Source organism: Carassius auratus, unplaced genomic scaffold, assembly GCF_003368295.1.
Source record: "Carassius auratus strain Wakin unplaced genomic scaffold, ASM336829v1 scaf_tig00217260, whole genome shotgun sequence".
Classification (NCBI taxonomy): domain Eukaryota; kingdom Metazoa; phylum Chordata; class Actinopteri; order Cypriniformes; family Cyprinidae; genus Carassius; species Carassius auratus.
This window is the reverse complement of record NW_020528968.1, coordinates 148,489-172,543: the sequence shown is the minus strand read 5'-3', so window position 1 is coordinate 172,543 and position 24,055 is coordinate 148,489. Positions and strand designations below refer to the sequence as shown.

Here is a 24,055-nt window from a genome sequence, read left to right as displayed (position 1 = left end):
TTTTTTATTAGTATTATTATTATTAAAATTAATCAAATAAATTAATTAATTAATATTGGGTTCCTGATACACTAGTGTCATTAAATTATTAAAACACACTTAAAATCTTAGGGGTGCATGTACATTTTACATCTTAGGAGCTCAACTGACAACATTTGGGAACCCCTGCCCTATATTTAGATCAGGGGAGGGAAGAGGGCATGTGGTTATAGACCAGGGGACAACAGCCATGAGTTAAAGTATGTTTATGAGTTAAAGTATGTGTAAGGCCAGAAGAGGATGAATGTGTTATTGGTAAAAGAATATTTGGGCTAGCTTGAAACAGATTCCTCACTTTCGCTATTCATATTTTTTTTTTTCAAAACAGGGTGTTTGAAAAATTGGGAGATGTTATTTCTGTTCACAGCTGTCTCTTCTTTGCACTACGCCTTTTCTTAGCGGCCCTTAAACTGTTTAGTTATTTTAAATAAACAAATTATACCATGCCCACTTATAAAATTTCAAGTAAATATATTATTATTCAGGGGTCACTCTTTTCAAATGGCAAAATGTTCCAATTTCAAAGTAAATTACAAAAGTATTACTTACGAGACAAGAGAATTAACGGTAAATGTACGAGTTTGATTCTCAGGAAACATACTTTCCTTTGAAATGTATAGCTTTAATACAATGAGAGACATTCAGTCATGTTCTAAAATACATTTTGGACAATACATGTGTATATAAGCTGCATTCTTGAAATATACAAATCCTGAAAAAAGTAATATCATGAAATACTATTGCAATTTTAAAAAGCTGTGTTCTGTTTTAATACATTTTAATATATAATTTATTCCTGCGATAGGAAGCTGAATTTTCAGCAACCATTTTTCTAGTATTCAGTGTCAGAAATCATTATAATATGCTGATTTAGTGATTAAGATTTATTATTTGTATTAATGTAATATATATATATATATATATATATATATATATATATATATATATTAAATAATATTAAAATTATGTCATTAATAACTTACCCTTATGTTGCTCCAAACCTGTAAGACCTCCGTTTATTTTTGGAACACATTTTAGATTTAGTCTGAGAGCTCTCAGTCCCTCCATTGAAGGAGTGTGAACGGTATACTGTCCATGTCCAGAAAGGTAAGAAAAACATCATCAAAGTAGTCCATGTGACATCAGAGGGTCAGTTAGAATTTTTTTGAAGCATCGAAAATTTTGGTCCAAAAATAGCAAAAACTATGACTTTATTCAGCATTGTCTTCTCTTCCATGTCTGTTGTGAGAGAGAATTCAAAACAAAGCAGTTTGTCATATCCAGTTCGCGAACGAACCAGTTCACCAAATCGAACTTTCAATACGTATTACAGTTTTTCTCAGTCACTTTGGTGCATTTCTCAAATCAGAAATGAAATTCTCAAAACTACTTGTACAACCTCCACATCATCTAGTCATTTATACACATCATAAAACCAGTTTCTCATTCTTTTGAACAAGTTGCGATTGCTTTTGTACATTCATGCAATTGATTACACACATTATCTGCAGTTTCCTACATTATCAGTTGCTAATGTCATGTCGCTCAAAATGTATTATAGTTTTCTGTGCAATAGTCTCACCCCTCAAAACATCTAGTCTTTAGTTCATCGTATAAGTCATTCAATGCAAAATGGTTAATCTAGTTGTCATAAACTGCCAAGCACACTTTTTATTTTTTATTTTTTACAAATTAGTATTAGACTTTTTGTCAGTTTGGCATGAATTGTGCAAGTGAATATTTACTAATGAAGAGAATTTAGATGATAAACCAATGATAAACCATTTCTCTGAAATAGCTCAAAGGTTCAGCTCATGAATCTTCAGTTGAAAAGCTTATACTGTAAAGACAGAGGATAACACAAGAGTTACAAATTCTGAAAATGTACTTATTTCCATCTTTGTGCCCATATTTCTTTTTCCTTTTCTATATCACAATGGCATTGTAAAGTTGTTTTTTACAGTTTTTCTCAATTGCTTTGGCTCAGTTCTCAAATGATTTTTTTATTTCCCAAAACATTAAGTTCAGATCTCTGAACAATTCGCTTCTTTTTCACATCAGATTGGAATTTCTTATTGATTTGAGCAAATTGCAAATGCTTTGGCACATGTGTGCAAAGAGTACATACAACTGTAATCAGTTTGGACAACAAATAATTGCATATGGCTTGTTGATCAAAACTGATGACTCGATTCTCACTTACACTGTCAAACACTTCAGAACTTCTCAGACATTTTTTTATTGTGTAAGCCATCACATTCAAAACGATCTATTCAATTATCATAATTAGTATACATGAATGTATATTCTAAAATATATCTGACATTGACATTATTTGTAATGTCTGCTAATTGGCACATGACCTCTAATTGCATTCGCAATCTAATTGCAAATTACCTCTATGAATCAACCATTTAACCATTTAAACATTTACGTAACCAATCAACTTTGGGAGTATATATATATATATATATATATATATGTGTGTGTGTGTGTGTGTGTGTGTGTGTGTGTAGATTGCCCACAGCACAATCACTGCTGTAGAAGTTTTAGAGAATGGAGGACGTTCACAACCCTGAACTGCGGCAACATGCTCGTGGAAGAGCAATTGGAAGGCGTGTAAGAATACGCGGTGGTGGTAGAGGAAGAAATAATGGAGGAAGAGGTGGAAATAGAAGAGTCAGAGTTTTTTTTCTTCCCATGAATGTTATTTGTTGTTTGTGTACACAAATATGAAATGTAAAGTGAAATCTTGTTACTCTTGTCAGTTACTTTCCATGTACAGTAAATACACTTGTACACTTCTCATGAATCTTCAGTTGAAAAGCTTATACTGTATAGACAGAGGACAACACAAGAGTTACACATTCTGACAATTGACTTATTTTCATCTTTGTGCCCATATTTATTTTTCCTTCTCTATATCACATTGACATTGTAAAGTTTTTTTTTTTTTTTGGTCAGACCACTAGTAAAAGTGTAATTGGGAATTCTATCCAGTCTCTTTCAGTCAATACCCCACATACAGTAATGTGTAAATGTGTACTTTTGAAATGATTATATGGCATGCATAAGCATATGGCATACTGTTCAATACAGTAACTGTCATCCAAAATTTTGCCATAGTTTACATCAGAACATTCCTCCAGAATAAACTGTTATATTGACAACATGACTAAACAATTTAATCCATAAACTATGACACAAGGACTTGTCATTCTGATGGCACTGACATGTTCATTGACACAGATATTTATTTTTGAGAGATGAACTACGGATTTTGAGTAAGAGATTGGCTTTTGCAGGTTATCCATGGTGTTTTGCTATTTGTACGAGTTGTTTTGAGAAATGCACTTACTGTTTTGCAAATTGTGAGTTTGATTCGAGAAATGTACCAAAGCGACTGAGAAAAACTGTAACTCCTTAATTTTCATGGTTGACTGTGGTGGTGAAAAAACAACTAAACATTTTGACCAGTGTGGGTCACACAATGACAAAAATACTTTAGATTTTGGTGGCCTTGGCCAAATTATTGACACAATAACTAGGTTTTGAAGCATGAATTAAATGTTTTGGGTGAGTAACTACATTTTGCAGACATGCTATAAAGTTTTGAAGTTCCTGCAAACAGTTGTGACATTTGCACTCACAATTTAGAGAATGTTAAGACTGTTTCGAAAAATGTGCCAAAGCAATTGAGAAAAACTGTAATTTTTTTATTCCTTGGGTCAGACCACTAGTAAAAGGGTAACTGGGAATTGTATCCAGTCTCTTTCAATCAATATCCCACATACAGTAATGTGTAAATTTGTACTTTTGAAATGGATATATGGCATACATAAGCATATGGCATACTGTTCAATCCCGTAACTTTCATCCAAAATGTTGCCATAGTTTACATCAGAACATCCCTCCAGAGTACACTGTTATATTGACAACATGACTAAGCAATTTGACTGTCTTATCCATAAACTATGACACAAAGACTTGTCATTCGATGGCACTGACATGTTCCTTGACACAGATATTTACTTTTGAGAGATGAACTAAGAATTTTGAGTAAGAGAGTGGCTTTTGCAGGTTATCCATGGTGTTTTGCTATTTGAACAAATTGTTTTGAGAAATGCACTTACTGTTTTGAAAATTGTGAATTTGATTCGAGAAATGTACCAAAGCGACTGAGAAAAACTGTAATCTTCAGTTGGAAAGCTTATACTGTATAGACAAAGGAAAACACAAGAGTTACAAATTCTAAAAATTGACTTATTTTAATCTTTGTGCCCATATTTATTTTTCCTTTTCTATATCACAATGGCAGTGCTTAATTTGTAAATTGCAAGGTCCCGGAACAAAGCTGGGTAACGGATCCGGCATGTGATTACAGGAGGGAGAGGTAACATTCGCGCAATGACATTGCTGGACCAGTTTAAGTGATTTTAAGAGCGTGTATCAGTTGCATTTAGGGTCTGTAAGGTCATGAAAATGCCATGCGATTTTAAAACAACAATTTCCAGGCCTAAAACATATTGAAAAAGTTGTGGAATTCTATTTTTAAAATCTCTGTGTAATATTTATATTTAATCAGGTACTACATTTCTGTGGTTTTAATAATTCTCGCAGCTTTCAAGTTTATAATGAGGTAAAACCCTGCATTTATTTAACATAGCTTGTAGGTTTGAATAATAAAATAAATCCACACAAACAAGATTCAATCAATCATTCGAAACCATAAACTCTTTCGGAGCGCGCTTCACATCAGCGCATCTTGTCTGCACTTCAGCGACCTGCTGCAAACTGCAATAGTACAAGACTCACTCGCATTCCGATCGGGACAGCTGACAGAACTGTCACTTAACTTGACTAATCGGGTAATTGTTGCATTGTCACAAAAATTTATCATTTGCACACCTTTTAAGTATTTTAAGCCATTTGGTACTCACGAGCTCCACATGCTGTATTAGGCTATGTGCCCTCGTATGGAAGGCCAAAAGGGTCAAATTCACGTGAATTTTAACACGTCAACAACACGTTAAATACGTGTATTTCACGCGTAAACAACACGTATTTAACGCGTTAAATACGTGTTGTTTACGTGTTAAAAATCAGCGCGTACTTAACGTGTATTTAACGTGTATTTAACGTGTATTTCACGTGTTAAATACACGTGAAGTACACGTGAAGTACGTGTTAAAAATCAGTTTGAACGGGTCAATGTCATTGGCTGCTGAGGACTTGGGTCAAACCACTTCTGTGAGCTTAGAGGGGTGTACCATTCACAGACAGGCAACCATCATTTAACATGCTATAGATCAGCTTATTCAGCCTTATTATTTTGTCTTTTTTTGTATAGACTATAGAAATAATATAATTTAATTGCAGTTTTATGAAATATTTATTTTTTAATAAATATTAATTAACATTTTGTGGTGATAGTATGATGTTTATAAAAGTTACAGTATTTTGTAATGAAACAGGACTTTTTGTTCAGCTCTTGACTCGCCAACATATACTATTTAAATACTGTTGCTTTCTGAGTGCCATACACAAAAATACCAACTCATAACTCCACGAATATAGCAAGGAGAGTCAAACGTTATAGTCTGAATCTACTGTGACGATCCAAGGGGCTGTAGTATTTTATTTTGCCCAGCAGGTGTCATGGGGTAACACTTTTTGTGTCTTTAGGTTAAGTGCTGTGATGCAGGTGTGGAAAATTGATTGTGATTAACAATGCTGCCTATAAGATGCTGGCTTTCTTACCCTTTGGAGGGAAGGAGATTGGTGCTCGGTCTTTGCTGGTCTTGCTGTTTGGTGGTCAGGTGGACTTTCTCACGCTCTCCAGTCCAAGGCTTGATGTTGTGTTTTTGTATCTTTATATTTTTTTTATGTTTTACCTCAATGTGGTTATGGCTGTTTTCTGATTAAAACACATATTTGTGCAAATTTGATTATGTTGTATGGACTCTCTATTCATGTTGCTACTCCTTGATCCAAGGGGTTGTAACACTACGTTCTGTCAAATGTTTAATAGAGCTCTCCAACTGATTCATGGGTTTAGATATTATTTACATATGAAAGATCATAATGGATTGTTTTGATTTTGGACTCATTTCAATCTGGAGAATCGGCTGTAAATAATGATATGCCATTTTCACAATCAGAGCATGTTTCATGAAGTTATAAAGGTAAAACCATGAGAATATTGTAGCATGTGTGTATTTGGAGTTTTTTTCTTGTTTTGTTATAATTCGATGACGGATATCTTCTAATCTGAATGACAGATTATTGTATAATTGGGCTCATTTTAATCGAGAGAATTTTTAATTTTCCAATATTATTAAAATAACTAAATTACTAGTAACTACTGCTCAACTCTGACTTTCAGTAAATAAAAATATATATTTGCACATTCTCCTGCTGAGAAATAACTGACAAAATGTAAGAAAAAATATAGTGTTCAAGATAAATTATTTATATCCATCTTATTTGATATTCAATATCTCAGGACATACATAAGTTTAGTTGAAGTATCTGTTTCAAAAGTTTTGTGATAGTATAAGACTTAAGTTAGCATCGAGCATTAACATTTGTGTGGGGGAAATAGTTACAATGGAGGTAAGCAATCAATTCAGGTTTAAGATATACAAACCATTGAAATCAATATCTGTCTTTAGAAAACAATCATCTTAGGAATCAACAGCTTTTATTGTGCTTACATTTACAGCAATCACCAAGCAGGTGGCACTTATTGAAACCTCTTTTTTTGTTCAGCAATTCTGCACTTTTTGTTCAGCGATTATGCACTCATCAGACAATCATTAATTAGGTACACAGGTGATGTTATAAGACATAAGCGTTTAAGACTTTCAGGATTAGAATGAGAGCTTGTACTAGGGTCAGGACAACAGAAGTATTCTACTGCTACCACAGTCAACCCCCCCCCCCCCCCCCCCCCAACACATCAATATTACTAATCATATTTTTTTTTTTAATCGCTGTCCATATAAACAATATTGACTTGTAGCCTAAAAGATTAACTAACAATCTGGTCAACATAATGTATTAGAAGTACATTTCTACAAGAAAGGTAACTTACTGAAAAAGTTTTGGTGCTTAAAGTGTTTCACTGAGGTGAAATTTAAACCTAAAACATCTCAAGATACTTGAAATAAAAAGAAAATCTAAATGAAGGGTTTTAAGGGCTTCAAACTGAACATATCATGGCTCAATGTCTTATGGACTATCCTCCACTGCAGTCACATGCCCCTCAGATGGACAATTCCTTCTTGATTTCTTGATCTTTGGCCTTTGCTAATCCAGCTGGCCACACTCTCTCTAGCATCAAAATCTTCCAGACTTGGCCATCTACACTGATTCTTATGGGACAGGTGAACAGTCCCTAAACAGCTTACACTTATTGGATCAGCTATTAAAATAGTTCAGTTTTATATGTAATAGAAAAGTGATTATATTTTGTTAATATAATATATTTTATTAAGTTAGAAAAGCGTTTGGAGCATTTTATGTTTGTTAAATATAAGTTTTAGGTTTTTTTAGGTAATGACCAAGCTGCCAGCGGCAGACAGTGAGCCTATATGTTTGATGAATTTAGCCTTCTCAAATCATCACGACTTGCCTAAAATAAAATCTATAGATATAAAACAGTTGAAGCATATGACAGTGTTTGTTAGACCCAGATAAATGTAAGCTATCCAATCATTTGTGAGGAGATGCTTCAGGACAGGGAGACGGCAGCATGATCACTTGCAATTTTTTCCTTGGATATGCCATCATTTTTGCTTATAAAAGGTAAAAGTAATACATTATTCGTAACTGTACACACAATATCAACAAAACAGTTGCTCGTTCTGCCGTGTTGTCTTTAATAGGAGTACAAAAATTAACCGAAACTCAGTGAAAACATATACATATATATACATACATACATACATACATACATAAATATAGCTTTAAATAACTACTTAACAAAATAAAAAAATAAAAAACAAAAACTCTTTCATTATAATTATAACCCATAAAGATGTACTTATCTCTAAAAACGTTTCTAATGAGGAGATGACGAGTCGGGATTGCAACTGTCATGATCCCAGTTCGGTCTCCATCTGCTGGTTCTTTCTTTTCCTTTGCGCTCACTTATCTCTACTCTCATCATCTTCAGCTGTTCCTCGTTCTCTTCCGCTCACCTGCTCTCTATCTCCTATCATTAGGCTCTCTATTTCTAGCTCTGTCTCTTTCCATTCCCTGTTAGATTATTACTAACCACTTTGGATGTTTCTGACGTTTTTGTGCTTTTTCTACAGACCTCTAGTCTAGTCTAGTCCAGTCTTGTCAAGTCGTTGGGAGAGTTTTGTATGGACTGTTTGTTGCCTGTCTTGTTCTCCCCCAGTTATCTGCCGTGAGGAGTAACGAGGGGTCCGCTGCCTCACCTGTACCCTCGCTGATCACAGGCTTCCCAGACCAGCCACTTTAGGCTCCATTGTTTTGACCAGGAATTATCCCTGTACTCTGCCTTTGTTTTTTGGCCGTTGCGGCTTTGCCTTATTTCTACTAAAAGAGCATTAACTTGCCATTCGCCTCCTGGGTTCTCTCTCTCTCTGTTCCGTGACAGCAACTTCATTCTTGTGATACAGATTCAGAAAACACTAGTTTATTAGTAAATTAAAATATCTTCTTCTTAAGCCTATTATTTGAACGCAGAACTGTTCAGCAGTGCTGCTGCGGGACACAAAACACCGTCGAGCCACTCTTTACAGTCGTGCCATCAAGGTTTCCTGTTGTTTCCAATAGGGCAGCAAGTTTTTTTTCCATCGTTAATTGACGAATGTCTAAAATATAAAAGTAAGAAGAAGTCTAAACAGACTGGAGGCCCGGCCCACATCTGAACAATCGAAGCCCGGCTCGAGGGGTTCCCCTTAAATGGCTCGTTGCACCGGTGCGACCTCAGAGTTTTTTTTAGTCGCACCATTGAGAAATTGTTTGAGGCTTTGAATAAACTAGAGCGAGTTTTGTACAAGAAGTCAACCCCAGACCCATATAATAATAACAATAGCCCTATTGATGTCACCATTTTACTTGTAACTTCAAAAAACAAGATTTCAGTGTAAAATTATGCACCAGCATTTAGAGTATATTCTCCTGATTAAAAGAGCCCAAAACTATCTGTCATTTATATCTAAAGATTTTCCTCATAAATTTATAGCGCACATAAAACTGCGCAGAGAGCATGTAGTTTAGCCAAAAATCTATGTTAGCTGTCATGTAGGCTTTCCACTGATAACTTCATGAAAAAAGCATAGGCTATATCATAAAAAAGACAAGTCACTATTTGCAGATTAAACACAGTCGAAACTCACCATAAAACATCATTTAGATCTAAATATATATTTCATAAAGATATAACACATAGAAAAAAACTTAGGTAATATATCTTAGAAAAAAAAAGAAAAAAAAAATCAGAGGTTTCAGTCCTGTGCCTCTTAACTTCACCAAACATGCATAGATCCTATGATCAGATCGAAAGATTTCGTTCATAGAGCTGTGACACATGAAAGCAGACTGGCGCACTGAGGCTGCAAAGAAAAACAGCTCGATACTTCACGTTTCGTTTTCATTCATAGCTTCAAGAATCATGCATAGATCATTATTTTCAGAAAATTATCCCAATTAAAATGAGCCCAGAGATACTGTAATCCATGGATGAGATCCAAATATATTGCTATAACACATAAAACCCAACAGGCACAGCACAACAAATAACTTTAGTTTCCCTTTGCACTTTTATTAATAACTTCATGAAACATTAGATCATGCAAAATCATATGTCATTTTTTACAAAATTCTACAGATTAAAAGGAGCTCAAATTCATCATAATTTGTTCACTTGATCTAAATATATTACTTACGATATTATCACACACATGAAATCATTCAACAGAGAAAATAACATAGGTTACGTTTCCATTCATAACTTCATGAAACATGCATAGCTCGTGGAAAGTGTTAAATTCTCTCGATTAAAATGAGCCCAATTATACAATAATCTGTCATTCAGATTTGAAGATATTCGTAATCGAATTACAACAAAACAAAACAAAAACTTTTTTTTAAAAGGTTTTACCTTTATAACTTCATGAAACATGCTCTGATTGTGAAAAATGGCATATCATTATTTACAGCCGATTCTCCAGATTGAAATGAGTCCAAAATCAAAACAATCCATTATGATCTTTCATATGTAAATAATACCTAAACCCATTAATCAGTTGGAGAGCTCTATTAAACATTTGACAGAACGTAGTGTTACAACCCCTTGGATCAAGGAGTAGCAACATGAATAGAGAGTCCATACAACATAATCAAATTTGCACAAATATGTGTTTTAATCAGAAAACAGCCATAACCACATTGAGGTAAAACATAAAAAAAAATATAAAGATACAAAAACACAACATCAAGCCTTGGACTGGAGAGCGTGAGAAAGTCCGCCTGACCACCAAACAGCAAGACCAGCAAAGACCGAGCACCAATCTCCTTCCCTCCAAAGGGTAAGAAAGCCAGCATCTTATAGGCAGCATTGTTAATCACAATCAATTTTCCACACCTGCATCACAGCACTTAACCTAAAGACACAAAAAGTGTTACCCCATGACACCTGCTGGGCAAAATAAAATACTACAGCCCCTTGGATCGTCACAGTAGATTCAGACTATAACTTTTGACTCTCCTTGCTATATTCGTGGAGTTATGAGTTGGTATTTTTGTGTATGGCACTCAGAAAGCAACAGTATTTAAATAGTATATTTTGGCGAGTCAAGAGCTAAACAAAAAGTCCTGTTTCATTACAAAATACTGTAACTTTTATAAACATTATACTATCACCACAAAATGTTAATTAATATTTATTAAAAAATAAATATTTCATAAAACTGCAATTAAATTATATTATTTCTATAGTCTATACAAAAAAAGACAAAATAATAAGGCTGAATAAGCTGATCTATAGCATGTTAAATGATGGTTGCCTGTCTGTGAATGGTACACCCCTCTAAGCTCACAGAAGTGGTTTGACCCAAGTCCTCAGCAGCCAATGACATTGACCCGTTCAAACTGATTTTTAACGCGTACTTCACGTGTACTTCACGTGTATTTAACACGTGAAATACACGTTAAATACACGTTAAGTACGCGCTGATTTTTAACACGTAAACAACACGTATTTAACGCGTTAAATACGTGTTGTTTACGCGTGAAATACACGTATTTAACGTGTTGTTGACGCGTTAAAATTCACGTGAATTTGACCCTTTTGGCCTTCCATACCCTCGCAGTCGCATCCAAAGCTCGCGCGTATCAAGCTGCCTCGCGAGTATTAACCTATATAACAGTTATTTTGCATAGTTTGTTGAGTTTAAGCAACCAAATACACACAATATGATGTCTGATGTTTGTTGACAAATAAAACAGTTTCATGGCACAGTGTTGTGTAATCAAATATTACACAACACTGCGCCGTCAGTGTTTGTACATTAGGCTATATGAAAAACAAGCTCAGATTGAGTTAACAAGGTCTTTGGCCGGCGAATGAGGAGATCTGTGTTTTGTCCGCATCTGAGGCAAGTGCAGCGCGTTATATGCTATCATCACCTTTTACAGGCTATATAATGTTTATAGTTGCTATATGGGCGCTCATTTTTTCTTGTTGTTTAGTAAACTTGACCAATGTCTCATGATATAAACGATAAAGCGCTTATGCACAGGATATTCAAAACGTACAAAAGTATAGGCTAGATGGCAAAAAACGTACTTCTCCAGTCTTCAAACACACAAAGACATTAGCCTTTAGCCCTTTACAGACATAGTGTTTGAGTAAAGAAAATGCTGTACTATACAAACAGTTATGTGTTTACCCTTGCTTTGCGAATAAGCGGAGATCTGTCTCCTCAAGGCTGTGCGCGCGTCAGTCTGAGTGGAGGTGGGGGGAGTGACGAGGTTTCGCTTACAGCTTGAGGATCCAATGGCGACGGCGTAATGAAGTTTTACTGACAAGCTCTTTTAAATACTTATCATTGGTTAAATATTTGTAAAACCCTCTGGTTTACAATAATAATAATAATGAATTATAATAGAGATATGCATTTTGGTTGATTTTTCACTGCAATTATCTGTCTGCCATACGGAAACGCCAACCCTGGAGGAGGGGGATCCATCAAAATGAGGTGTCGGATACAGATCCGGCTTGTTCCGGCACAAATTAAGCCCTGCACAATGGCATTATAAAGTTTTTTTTTATATTTGTATTTGTATTTTTTTTTTTTTTTTTTTGGGTCAGACCACTAGTAAAAGTGTAACAGGGAATTCTATCCAGTCTCTTTCAATCAATATCCCACATACAGTAATGTGTAATTTTGTAGTTTTTAAATGGATATATGGCATACATAAGAATATGGCATAATGTTCATTACAGTAACTGTCATCCAAAATGTTGTCATAGTTTACATCAGAACATCCCTCCAGAGTACACTGTTATTTTGACAACATGACTAAGTAATTTGACTGTCTTATCCATAAACTATGACACAAGGACTTGTCATTCTGATGGCACTGACATGTTCATTGACACAGATATTTATTTTTGAGATGAACTAAGGATTTTAAGCAAGAGACTGGCTTTTGCAGGTAATCCATTGTGTTTTGCTCTTTGTACAAGTTGTTTTGAGAAATGCACTTACTGTTTTGCAAATCTCAAGAATGATTTGAGAAATGTACCAAAGCGATTGAGAAAAACTGTAATCCACAAATGACTTAAGCTGTTAATTTTTTTAATGTGGCTGACACTCCCTCTGAGTTCAAAGAAACCAATATCCCGGGTAATTCATTTACTCAAACAGTACACTGACTGAACTGCTGTGAAGAGAGAACTGAAGATAAACACTGATTTTTGGGTGAACTGTCCCTTTAATGGTTTTGTAGAAATAGCTTCTTTCAGGATTATTTGATTAGAAAATTATTTGATTGAAACGTAAAATATTTTGTAAATATTTTAATGTCACAAACTAATTTAATTAATTGAATTGCCATATATCTAGATTTTAAAATTAATATTTTGCATAAAATATAAACATTTGCTCTATGGTTTACTAGACTTAATGGAATTATCATTGATGTTTCATTTAGGTAATTAACAGTGCTGTCAAAACACAATTTTTTGCAATAAATTTAAAATATTTAATGTGTTACATAAACAAAAAGTATGTTTCCTTCTTTCTCACATATGAATACTTTTTTTTTTTTTCGGCAGACTTGTATTCTATGAGAGCACAACCCTATAGTCCCGAGTTCAGCTGAACTGAATCACCCTGGCTATTGAAGAATAAGAACAAGGAAGGAGTTATAGGTGGAAAGTTTCATTATAAATCACTGCCTGATGAGTCATTGGATTATACAAAAGAAATCTGTGCATTTTGCAAAGACAATGTTTTTTTTTTTTTACAGTATTATTACAGAAGTAATTCGTCTTGACATATAGGCCTATCACTTAAAAGCAAAACACCCAAAAGAAGCTAACTCTACTGGGCCACACCACCATATTTTACAGAAGTAGACGTTATTTGTGTACAAATAATGAGATCTGTAAGTGATAAGGTAATGAATGCGGCTATTGGGATAAACAAATAACTGCTGCCCAATTATGAGAGATTACAATGAACTATAATGGCTGTGATTTTAAATGAAGTGCTCTTTGTCTGCTTTCTGGAAGAGTTTCCACCCAAACATTTATTTTTATTGCTGTCTAGCATAAATACTTTATTTATTATAGCAATCTCAAGAGAGGTTTAAGAAATGTGTTTATGGCATAATAAATGGCAATAAGCAGTCACCCGAAATACAAATAAAAAAGGCAATAAGAGCAAGCTCCCTGGAGAGAGGTAATGTCAGTTCCCACAACCCTGTATTCGTATAAATACCTTCAGTGTTGGGACCATGATAAATGTCCAGCTATGGATGCATATAGGGTGTGAAGTGGGAGGGCTGCAGAACACTGTTTTGGACTATAGCAAGAGCCTATAAGCTCCCCAATATAGAGCCCCAGTATACTTGAAAAATATGTTTAGTCATCAATCTTACTTTGCAATCAGACATTTATACATATAATATATACCATAAAATACAGTACCTTTATCACTTGCCGATATGTCAATATGTTGTTAGTTAGCCACTGTTTAGAGCAAATCTTAACCATTTTTGTATGTTCAAAAACTAATTTACATTTATTTATGTTTAGTTAGTGACTTACACAAGTATTACAAGAGGAGTGCAAAACAGAAACACAAAACAAGGTTATGTAGGGAACAAAAGCTAATCTATCATAAGTAATAAGCTTCATAAGCTTATATGTAAGCTAATATAAGCTTCATAATAAAGTAATAACTTTCAAGACTGATATAGGTATTAGCAGCATATGTAATTATATTTACATTACTGTACTGTATTTGCAAAGAAAAGGGCTTTCTTACTGGACACATAAGAACGAGTCTCTAATAAAAAGGCTCAATAGTTTAGATATTTCAAATAAGTGAATAACACTAACTCACAATCTCTTGTTTGGTCTTTAGTTACATGATAAAATGATTAGGATATTAAGCAGTTTTCATCACTGATAATAAGAAATGTTTCTCACTTTAACTGCTCAGTCTTATAGGACAGAGTCAATAATTTGAAAAGAAACTGAACCCTTAAGTCAAGCCAGCAACAATCTCTTGGGCTTGCCATATTTGTCCGTTATTTAAACAAAACTATTGCCAAAATTACTGGATTGAATTCACCTCATTCCAAGGCGTGCAAATCCTATTTCGGATCAGGAATGAAAATTGACACCATAGCACCCCATATACCTCCTCTCTTGTACTTTCACCAGCTCTCACTTTCCTAAACCTGATGTTCAGGCTAAAGTTAGCATAGACAGGCTGGTATATAAGACCCCAGAGGGGAACTACGAAGATGTCAGTCACATCAGTGTGGTGTATACTTTCCATCTTTTGACCAACTGCCGAAACTCTCAGAGATGGTGAGGTTTTTTTTTTTTTTTTTAAAGAAAAAAAGTGTATGCATATACATGTATGACTGTTTTTTATAATGACATTAATAGATGAACACTCCTTATCATTCGATGAGGTGATAGATAAAAATATTTTAGCATATTGAATTATTCTTTGTGTATGTTTTTTCCTTCTAGGCACCCAAGAAGGCAAAGAGGAGGCAGCAGGCAGAGGGTGGCAGTTCTAATGTCTTCTCCATGTTTGAACAGAGTCAGATCCAGGAGTACAAGGAGGTACGTTTCTGCCAAACCTAAGTCCAATACATCACTGATTTGACTGATGTTAAAACTATCCTCTAAGTTCCTCTAAATGTTAGTCATTAATTGCATCCTCCCATGTTTGAAAACCTTGACATTTTTAGATTGCATATTTCTGTGTTAACTAGTAACTAAGAAAGTGGTCGCTTTTAGAACTATTCAACCACTGGAAGAAAGTAATCACAATTTGTAGTATTGGTTTTATGTTCAATAAACAATAGCATGAGCGTTAACTATACTTGCAGTTTAAACTTACACTTACAGTTTTATAGCTATTGTAAGTAGTAAGGAGGGGTGGTAAAGAAATTAGTTGGGGCTGGCAAATGTAACCAATCCCCCCTCTTTAAATATCCCCAGTCTTGTTGTACATTCCATGACCTTTTAACAGCTTAGAAAGACAAGTGGGCAGCAGCTGCCAAGATACTTCTTGGTCTCAGATGTCATCTTAAGTTTTAAAGGTGTTCTTCAGAAAAACATCAAGGCCTTGATAATCTGAAGTTAATTAACTATCTAACATTCTCTAAAACAAACAGGCTTTCACAATCATCGACCAGAACAGGGATGGTATTATCAGCAAGGATGATCTGAGAGATGTGCTGGCCTCCATGGGTCAACTAAATGTGAAAAACGAGGAGCTGGAAGCTATGGTCAAAGAGGCCAGTGGCCCCATCAACTTCACTGTCTTCCTCACCATGTTTGGTGAGAAGTTGAAGGGTAAGTCCAAATCTTTTCTGGCTTTGATTATTTTTGTAATGTCTGTTGCTAATACTATTGGTTTGGAGTTAAGTATTAATCTTTGCAAACTTTACCTGAAAACATAACTTGCTTAGCCATTTACATTCATTTGGAAGACACTTTTATTTAAAGTGACTTACAGTGCTTTAAAGATAAAGATTTAATCAGTTCATGTTTGAGCTACAGCACTATGACAAAAGTTCAAAGCAGCACCTTTAGACTTACACATAATTACAATGAAGGAGAATCCTAAATCATATCTAGAGACCAAAATATAATAAATACTTGTACACTGGCACTTTTGACTTGAGTAAGCAGCCACCCAGAACAATCTCTGTAAAGCAATGCCCTGTAAACATCAAATTTATGGCAGCAGTTTTTCATAGAAAAATGACATGTATATTTTTTTTTCTCCAGAAAATGTTGAAAATACATTATTTTATTTATATTGTATAATTGAAATGTTGACATCTCACATCAAGCATTCAGATCAAGAATTCACAACATTTATTCATCAAACTTTTAATTTAGGTGCTGATCCTGAGGATGTTATCTTGAGTGCTTTCAAAGTCCTGGACCCTGAGGCTACAGGCACCATCAAGAAGGAATTGTAAGTATCCTGACCTATTGGTGTTCACACTAGAGAAAGGTCATTTTCAAGAATGTAACATTTCATTTTATTTTCTAGCCTTGAGGAACTCCTGACCACCCAGTGTGACAGGTTTACTGCTGAGGAGGTTAGTTGTAGTTGGATTAATTTAATTAGTGCTGTTTACTAATTCAGGAATCACAGTTACAGTTTCTCATACTTTAAGCTTAATGTATGTGTAATTATCCCATACCATTAGTGTTAGGCCATGAATCAAATTCAGATTGTGTGTTTTTTTTTGTTTTTAGTTTTTTTTGCCAAGTGTGTAATTACTTTTTGCCTGGCAAGTGATAAAAGTTAAAAAAATATATTTTAGACATAAAATTGCACTATTGCCCAACTCCAAACTGATAAATGTGATACATTTTTTTTTTTTTACATTTACAACATTTAGCAACAACAAATACCCTGAGATTTCAGTTTTAAAATCATTATGATGGTACACTGACTTGTAATAAGGTTTCATTCCGGTGTTCCCGCAAATGTCTGCTCTGGGAGCATATAGTTTTGGTGAGCAGGTATGAAATTCCATGAAAAGGGTGTGTTACTGCAGCAACAAATGTTTGTGTACAGCTATCCACTGTAATTATGACAGTGATATATTAACAATGGTGAAGCAAATGCTCTGGAGGTGCCAGTTAAGAGAAGAAACTTAAAGTAAAATCCATGTTTCGGCGTGAGAGCCTTCATCAGGATATATATATATATATAAATAAATAACAAATTTAATTTATATTAAAAAAATTATAATTATATATATATATATATATATATATATATATATATATATATATATATTATTGTTATATATATATATATATATATATATATATATATATATATATATATATATATATATATATATAAATTTGTTATTTATTTTTTATATATCCTGATGAAGGCTCTCACGCCGAAACATTGCTTTTTCTTTAAGTTTCTTCTCTTAACTGGCACCTCCAGAGCATTTGCTTCACCATTGTTAATATATCACTGTCATAATTACAGTGGATAGCTGTACACAAACATTTGTTGCTGCAGTAACACACCCTTTTCATATATGTATATACTGATGAAGGCTCTCATGTTGAAACATTTATAATAAAATAAAGTCTATACTAAAGCAAGTTTGCAGTTATAATTTTTCTTTAAGTGATATATTAACAACAGTGAATTTCACTCCATAAACACAAAAGTGAATGCAGATGCTTATAAGGTATTATTAATTTGCTTTGAAGGGCTACGTTTATATGCAACTAAATAATCCATTTGTAATATGATTGACTGCTTAGTTGGGCTGAAAAGCCTTCATTTAAAAACCTTAATAAATATGACTGAGCTCGATCGGAAATTAAATTTTGATGAGATTGAAGGGTGTGGTTTATTCCTTTTCAAATATGATTGAAAGTGCATGTAAACTTTTGATCTTACTGAACCCGAAACTGAAAGGACTGTGCGTGTGCAAGACAACCTCCCACCAGTCCTTGTTTCAGATTCTCATCCACAGACAACCCGTTTTGGGTGCAGATACAGGCATTTTTACTGAGTGATACTCTATATTTGTGCAGTGTGTGCATGAAAAAAAAATCTTTATTTAGCATTCATGTAAACACCACATTCAGATTCATCAGTTAGAATGAAATCAGTCCAATTGAAACAAAAATTTTGCATGTAAATATATTGAATGTGCTCTACATTGAAGGTATGAACTGAGCCATATTTGGAGACATATGTTTTGTTTTTGTTTTTGTTTTTTATGTGTAGCAAAGAATTAAACCATTTGCTGACCAATATCTTCTGATTATTTTCTTCTAGATGAAAAATCTTTGGGCTGCCTTTCCCCCAGATGTGGCTGGCAATGTAGACTACAAGAACATCTGCTATGTCATCACACATGGAGAGGAGAAAGAGGAAGAATAATCTCAGTCCATCAACCATCTATCTTCCTTCTCTCATTACGACATCTTTTTTTTTTTTTTTTTCAGCGTCCCCATGGTCTATTTGTCCTCTCAAACAAAGACATGTCTAAACAGGTCTGTTAGAATTTGGGATGTCTGAATGTGATTCACATGGAACAAATGTGATTATTTTCAATAAAATCATCTAAAATCACAAAACCATAATCTCTCTGTTCTCTCTGCCATTGTTTCCTTTGATAAATGTATAAGCAGAGGAGATATTTCACGAGTTCACCCTTACATCTAATCTGAAGGCAAATAGTAGGCATATTTTGGCGTGCTGTCCTGGGGGAGGGGTCCGGGCCCGGAGCATAGCCCGAACCCAAATAACTCCCCCTATCCCAATTTGGGATAAATAGATTAGAAGTGAGGAGTTGGGGTGGAGGAGGGTTGCCGAAAAACTGTCGTGGGACAGGAGGTAGGAAGACTGGATATATATACGCGTGCGTGCTATAAGATGATTAGCTAAAGAGATGCACCTGTACCAAATTGGATGATTATCTGATCGTGCTTCTCCCGAACTTTGTTAATAAAACCACATTTCACGAGTTCACCCTTACATCTAATCTGAAGGCAAATAGTAGGCATATTTTGGCGTGCTGTCCTGGGGGAGGGGTCCGGGCCCGGAGCATAGCCCGAACCCAAATAACTCCCCAAAAGAAGCTTAAAGCCATAGGACAGCAGCCAGAGAGATAAAATTTAGTTGCCCCCCAAAATATGCGTGTTGGGAAGAAAATGCAGAGCGACCTGGAGAGCCCGTGCAGTGTTCGACGAGAGCTGCGGCTCGCAACGTCTTACCAGCGAGCCCTCCATGCCGCTTATGGGAGGAGCACAATGCCAGATATCAAGAAATGAGGGACTCTTGCTGCCTCCGAAGGGAGCTGCGGCTCTGCTGCACCGGAAGGGAGAGTCCCTCTTGCGGCTGAGTACGAGGCGCGGTTTGTTGCATCTGATGGAGGGCTCTCACTGCGACTGAAGGGAGCCAGCGACTGTATCCCATCGGGAGGGAGATCCCTGGCCGCCATAGAGTATGCAACATAACTCGGACGGGGGGTTCACACTGCGACCGAAGGGAGCCGTGGGTCTGCTGCACCAGAAGGGAGAGCCCCGTCAGATGCTAAATAGGCAATGAGATTCGAGCCGCGGTTTGGCGCGTCGGATGAAGGGCTCCTAATGCAACCGAAGGGAGCCAGCGGCTGTACCCCATCGGGAGGGAGATCCCTAGCCATCGTGGAGCATGCAACATAACTCAGATGGGGGGTTCACACTGCGACCGAAGGGAGCTGTGGGTCTGCTGCACCGGAAGAGGAGCCCTAGTCCGATGCTGAGAAGGTAAAGAGACGCGACTGTTGGAGGGACTCCCGCTGCATCCGAAGGGAGCTGCGGCTCTGCTGCACCGGAAGGGGGAGTCCCCCATTGCGGGTTTATGGAGGCACGGTTTTTTGCCTCTGAGGGTTCTCCCAGCCTCCGTAGGGGGTTCGCAACTCTGCAGCAGGAGTGCTGCCCCGGAGGGGAGAGCCCTGATTGACGCTAACTAGAATACGACTGTTGGAGGGACTTTTGCTGCGTCCGAAGGGAGCTGCGGCTCTGCTGCACCGGAAAGGCGAGTCCCCCTTGCGATGCGAGGCATGGCTTGATGCGTCTGATGGAGGGCTCTCACTGCGACCGAAGGGAGCCAGCAGCTCTATTCCCCCGGGAGGGAGAACCCTATCCGCCCTTGAGCATGCAACATAACTCAGACGGGGGGTTCACCCTGCGACCGAAGGGAGCCGTGGGTCTGCTGCACCGGAAGGGAGAGCCCCATCAGATGCAGAATAGGCAAGAAGATTCGAGGAACGGTTTGATGCATCGGATGGAGGGCTCCTGCTGCGACCGAAGGGAGCCAGCGGCTGTGTTCCCCCGGGAGGGAGATCCCGGTCCGCCCTTGAGCATGCAACATAACTCAGACGGGGGGTTCACCCTGCGACCGAAGGGAGCCGTGGGTCTGCTGCACCGGTAGGGGAGCCCCGTCCGATACGGAGTAGGCAAGAAAACGCGACTGATGGAGGGACTCTCGCTGCGTCCGAAGGGAGCTGCGGCTCTGCTGCACCGGAAGGGAGAGTCCCCCTTGCGACTGTATAAGCGGCTTAATTTGATGCATCGGATGGAGGGCTGTCACAACGACCGAAGGGGGCCTGTGGCTCTGCTGCACCGGGAGGGATACCCCCATCTGCCGCTGAGCGCGCAGCGCAACTCAATGACAGATGAAAGGCTCACACTGCGACCGAAGGGAGCCACTGCCCAGCTGCACCGGAAGGGAGAGCCCTGTCCGATGCTGAAATAGGCAAGGAGATTGTAACGATGGCTGGAGGGCCCTTACTTTGGCCGAAGAAACGATAACTGAGAGGCTTCTATTATTCAAGTACACAACATGATTTAAGGAGGAATATATAATTTTTTTTTTTTTTTTTTTTTTTTTTTTAAAATGTCTGATGAACAACAACCGAGGGCATCTATCGGATTATGTGAGAGGCCCCTTTTGAGCTGCTTAAGATTAGGGCTGAAACGATTCCTCGAGTAACGCGATTACAAAAAATGATGTAGGCAAATTCCTCTGCTTCGAAGCCTCTTTTAATTTATTCTAAATCTCACGTCGGGTTCTTTCGCAATGAATTTTTTTTTTTTTTTTTTTTTTTTTTTTTGAATGAATTAATCAAAATAGGTAATTGCACTTACATCCGATTCACTAATTAATATCTCTAAATATTAAGACGGAACAGTGTTTAAATGTAAATCCTGCATGTTCTGTGTGTCTCTGTTAATGAATGGAGCAGGAGCGCGACTTCCTTTTTCACACACACACTGAAGCGCGCATTACTCTCACGGTAATTTCTGCGTCTGCTGTCTCACTAAATGAGGACTTGAACACATGAACAACATCTCCAGAACTGCTCTGACAGTCAGTTCATGAGCATTTGACTTTAAGTAAAACTAGCGTCACATCACATACACAGAACTGAAAAGGTACGTCAACCCGACTAAATAAAGGTCCGGGGTCCTGACATTTTATCCTACCCATCAGATTTACTGTGCATGCGCACATCAGTATAATTAAGCAACAACACATTTTGTTACTCGATTAATTTTTTTTTTTTTTTTTTTTTTTTTTTTTTTTTTTTTTTTTTAAACCAGAGTCGTTGATGAAATGAGGGTCCATCGTGAATTTAGATTGGGCGTTCCGGAGTTAGACAAAAGCGAGCCTGATGAGGTTGAATTGGAGAATGGACATAAAATATATATTTTTATTTATTTATTTATTTATTTATTTATTTTTGAGGCTCTTGCGGCAGCGAGAATTGCGGCAGTAGGGAAGGATGGAAAGGGCTCCTGCGGGAGCAGACACTGCTATGGCAGTGGTGAAATATAGGTAGAGGCTCCTGCGGGAGCAGACACTGCTGCGGCAGTGGTGAAATATAGGTAGAGGCTCCTGCGGGAGCAGACACTGCTGCGGCAGTGGTGAAATATAGGTAGAGGCTCCTGCGGGAGCAGACACTGCTATGGCAGTGGTGAAATATAGGTAGAGGCTCCTGCGGGAGAAGACACTGCTGCGGCAGTGGTGAAATATAGGTAGAGGCTCCTGCGGGAGCAGACACTGCTGCGGCAGTGGTGAAATATAGGTAGAGGCTCCTGCGGAAGCGGAGACTGCTGCGGCAGTGAGGAAAAAACAGAAAAGGCTCCTGCAGGAGCGGACAATACTGCGGCGGTGGGGAGATATAGAGAAGGCTCCTGCGGGAGCGGACAATGCTGCGGCGGTGGGGAGATACAGAGAAAGCTCCTGCGGAAGGATGGCTGAAGTGAGGATTGACCATTACAGATAGATAGGGCATGTTAGGAGAGTTAGCTATGGTAGATTAGGAGTTTTAGTGAAAGGGGATGAGCTGGCGTTAGAGGGGTTGGCTGAAGAGGGTTCGAGATAGATATATAAATAAATAAAATAATCGGCCTGACCAATAATAGGTCTTGGTACCCTCTGCCTTCTGGCAAATCTGGAGCTGGAGGCCACTGAACAGAAAAATGGTTAGTAGCATGAGGGAGCGGAAGAGTTAAGGGCGCGTTTACGAATGGAGGCGGCCTCACGTTTGCTTCAGCTGCTGTAGCTGTGGGTCGTGGGAAGGGGCTGGGGTGTGTGATGTCTTGAAGAACCTGTGTAGCCTGCACTGCTAGCAGAAGTAACAGGATGGAAATACTGAGATGTGCAGGCCCGTGTTGCAAGTAAAAGTAGCTTCATGCTTGCTTTGGCTGCTGTAGTTGTTGGCTGATTTGACAATTGCTCAAACCTTGTCTGAATTAATACGGTCCTGTTGGAAAAGCATCTTTTCCTCTTGTTTTGGCCTTCGGGCCCTTTTAAACAGCCTCCGGAGCAGATAAATTTGGGATGCTGTTTTCCTGTTGTAGTATGGACTGTGAAAATAGAGGCTTTGAAACAATGTAGCATGTTTAGTTTTATAAACCATTGTACCAATAGACATGTCTATAGCAGTAACGTTAATTGCAGTAATTCAAATTCAAGCCGTTTCTAAAGACATTTACTTTGCATGCTTTTCATATAACAGTCCTAAAAAGACGATAGAAAATTTACTCACACTTGTTGTTCTGCAGCCAAACACGAGGCAGTAGCGTGAAAAATTCTGAATAATCATGCCAGTAAATGGTGAAATATGTCCCTAAATAATTGATCCTGCCGGAATAATTGCATGAAACTTATGTCTGTATCATCTCAGTGAGGTTTAAACATGCACAGTAAAGCAAATGTAATGTCTTTAGACATTTCGGTGTGTATGACAACTCTGCAAAAAGCCTTTGCTTCGTGGTTAAAAAGTGGCATCGTCATCGGACAGAGTTAAGTCATAACGCCGTTTAACAAATTTTGGCGTCTTCATAAGCGCATTCTATATATAACGTCTATTTAAATTGTTCAGATGAGCAAATCACGAGGTTTTCTTGCATGATTAGCATTTTAATTGTTTGGTCAGACGGTTCATATATTGATCTATATATTCACGTTCATAAATCGGGGATTAAACGTGGAATTTATCTTTTGTATGCTAAATATGTAAACAATATGTGCACAGTACCTATAACTGCGCTTTACATTTTGCAAGATTGACATGCTAAATGGCTAACTGACCCAGTTTACTCTCATCTTAACAAAATTGATAAGAGTTCCTTGCGTTTACGAACGACATGTATCTGTTTAATCAACTCGACATGTATACCGGTTTAGTCCTTTCGTTCACGAATGAGAGCTCTCGATCTCTGAGACTC

General features: G+C 37.2%; 1 protein-coding gene across 2 annotated transcripts; it reads left to right on the top strand.

Moving 5' to 3' along the window:
* Window positions 1–11,573: 11,573 nt before the first annotated feature.
* LOC113100360 (myosin regulatory light chain 2, skeletal muscle isoform) lies at window positions 11,574–18,910 on the top strand. 2 transcript variants are annotated; one of them, XM_026265181.1, is made up of 6 exons: window positions 11,574–11,672; window positions 15,293–15,388; window positions 15,946–16,126; window positions 16,679–16,757; window positions 16,836–16,884; window positions 18,609–18,910. In XM_026265181.1, exons 2-6 carry the CDS (start codon window positions 15,353–15,355, stop codon window positions 18,711–18,713), a joined length of 450 nt encoding a protein of 149 aa, XP_026120966.1. In that variant the 5' UTR covers window positions 11,574–11,672; window positions 15,293–15,352; the 3' UTR covers window positions 18,714–18,910. The 2 variants fall into 2 exon arrangements, with proteins under 2 accessions (XP_026120966.1, XP_026120965.1); XM_026265180.1 differs by lacking the exon at window positions 11,574–11,672 and adding an exon at window positions 14,478–15,124.
* Window positions 18,911–24,055: the final 5,145 nt, after the last annotated feature.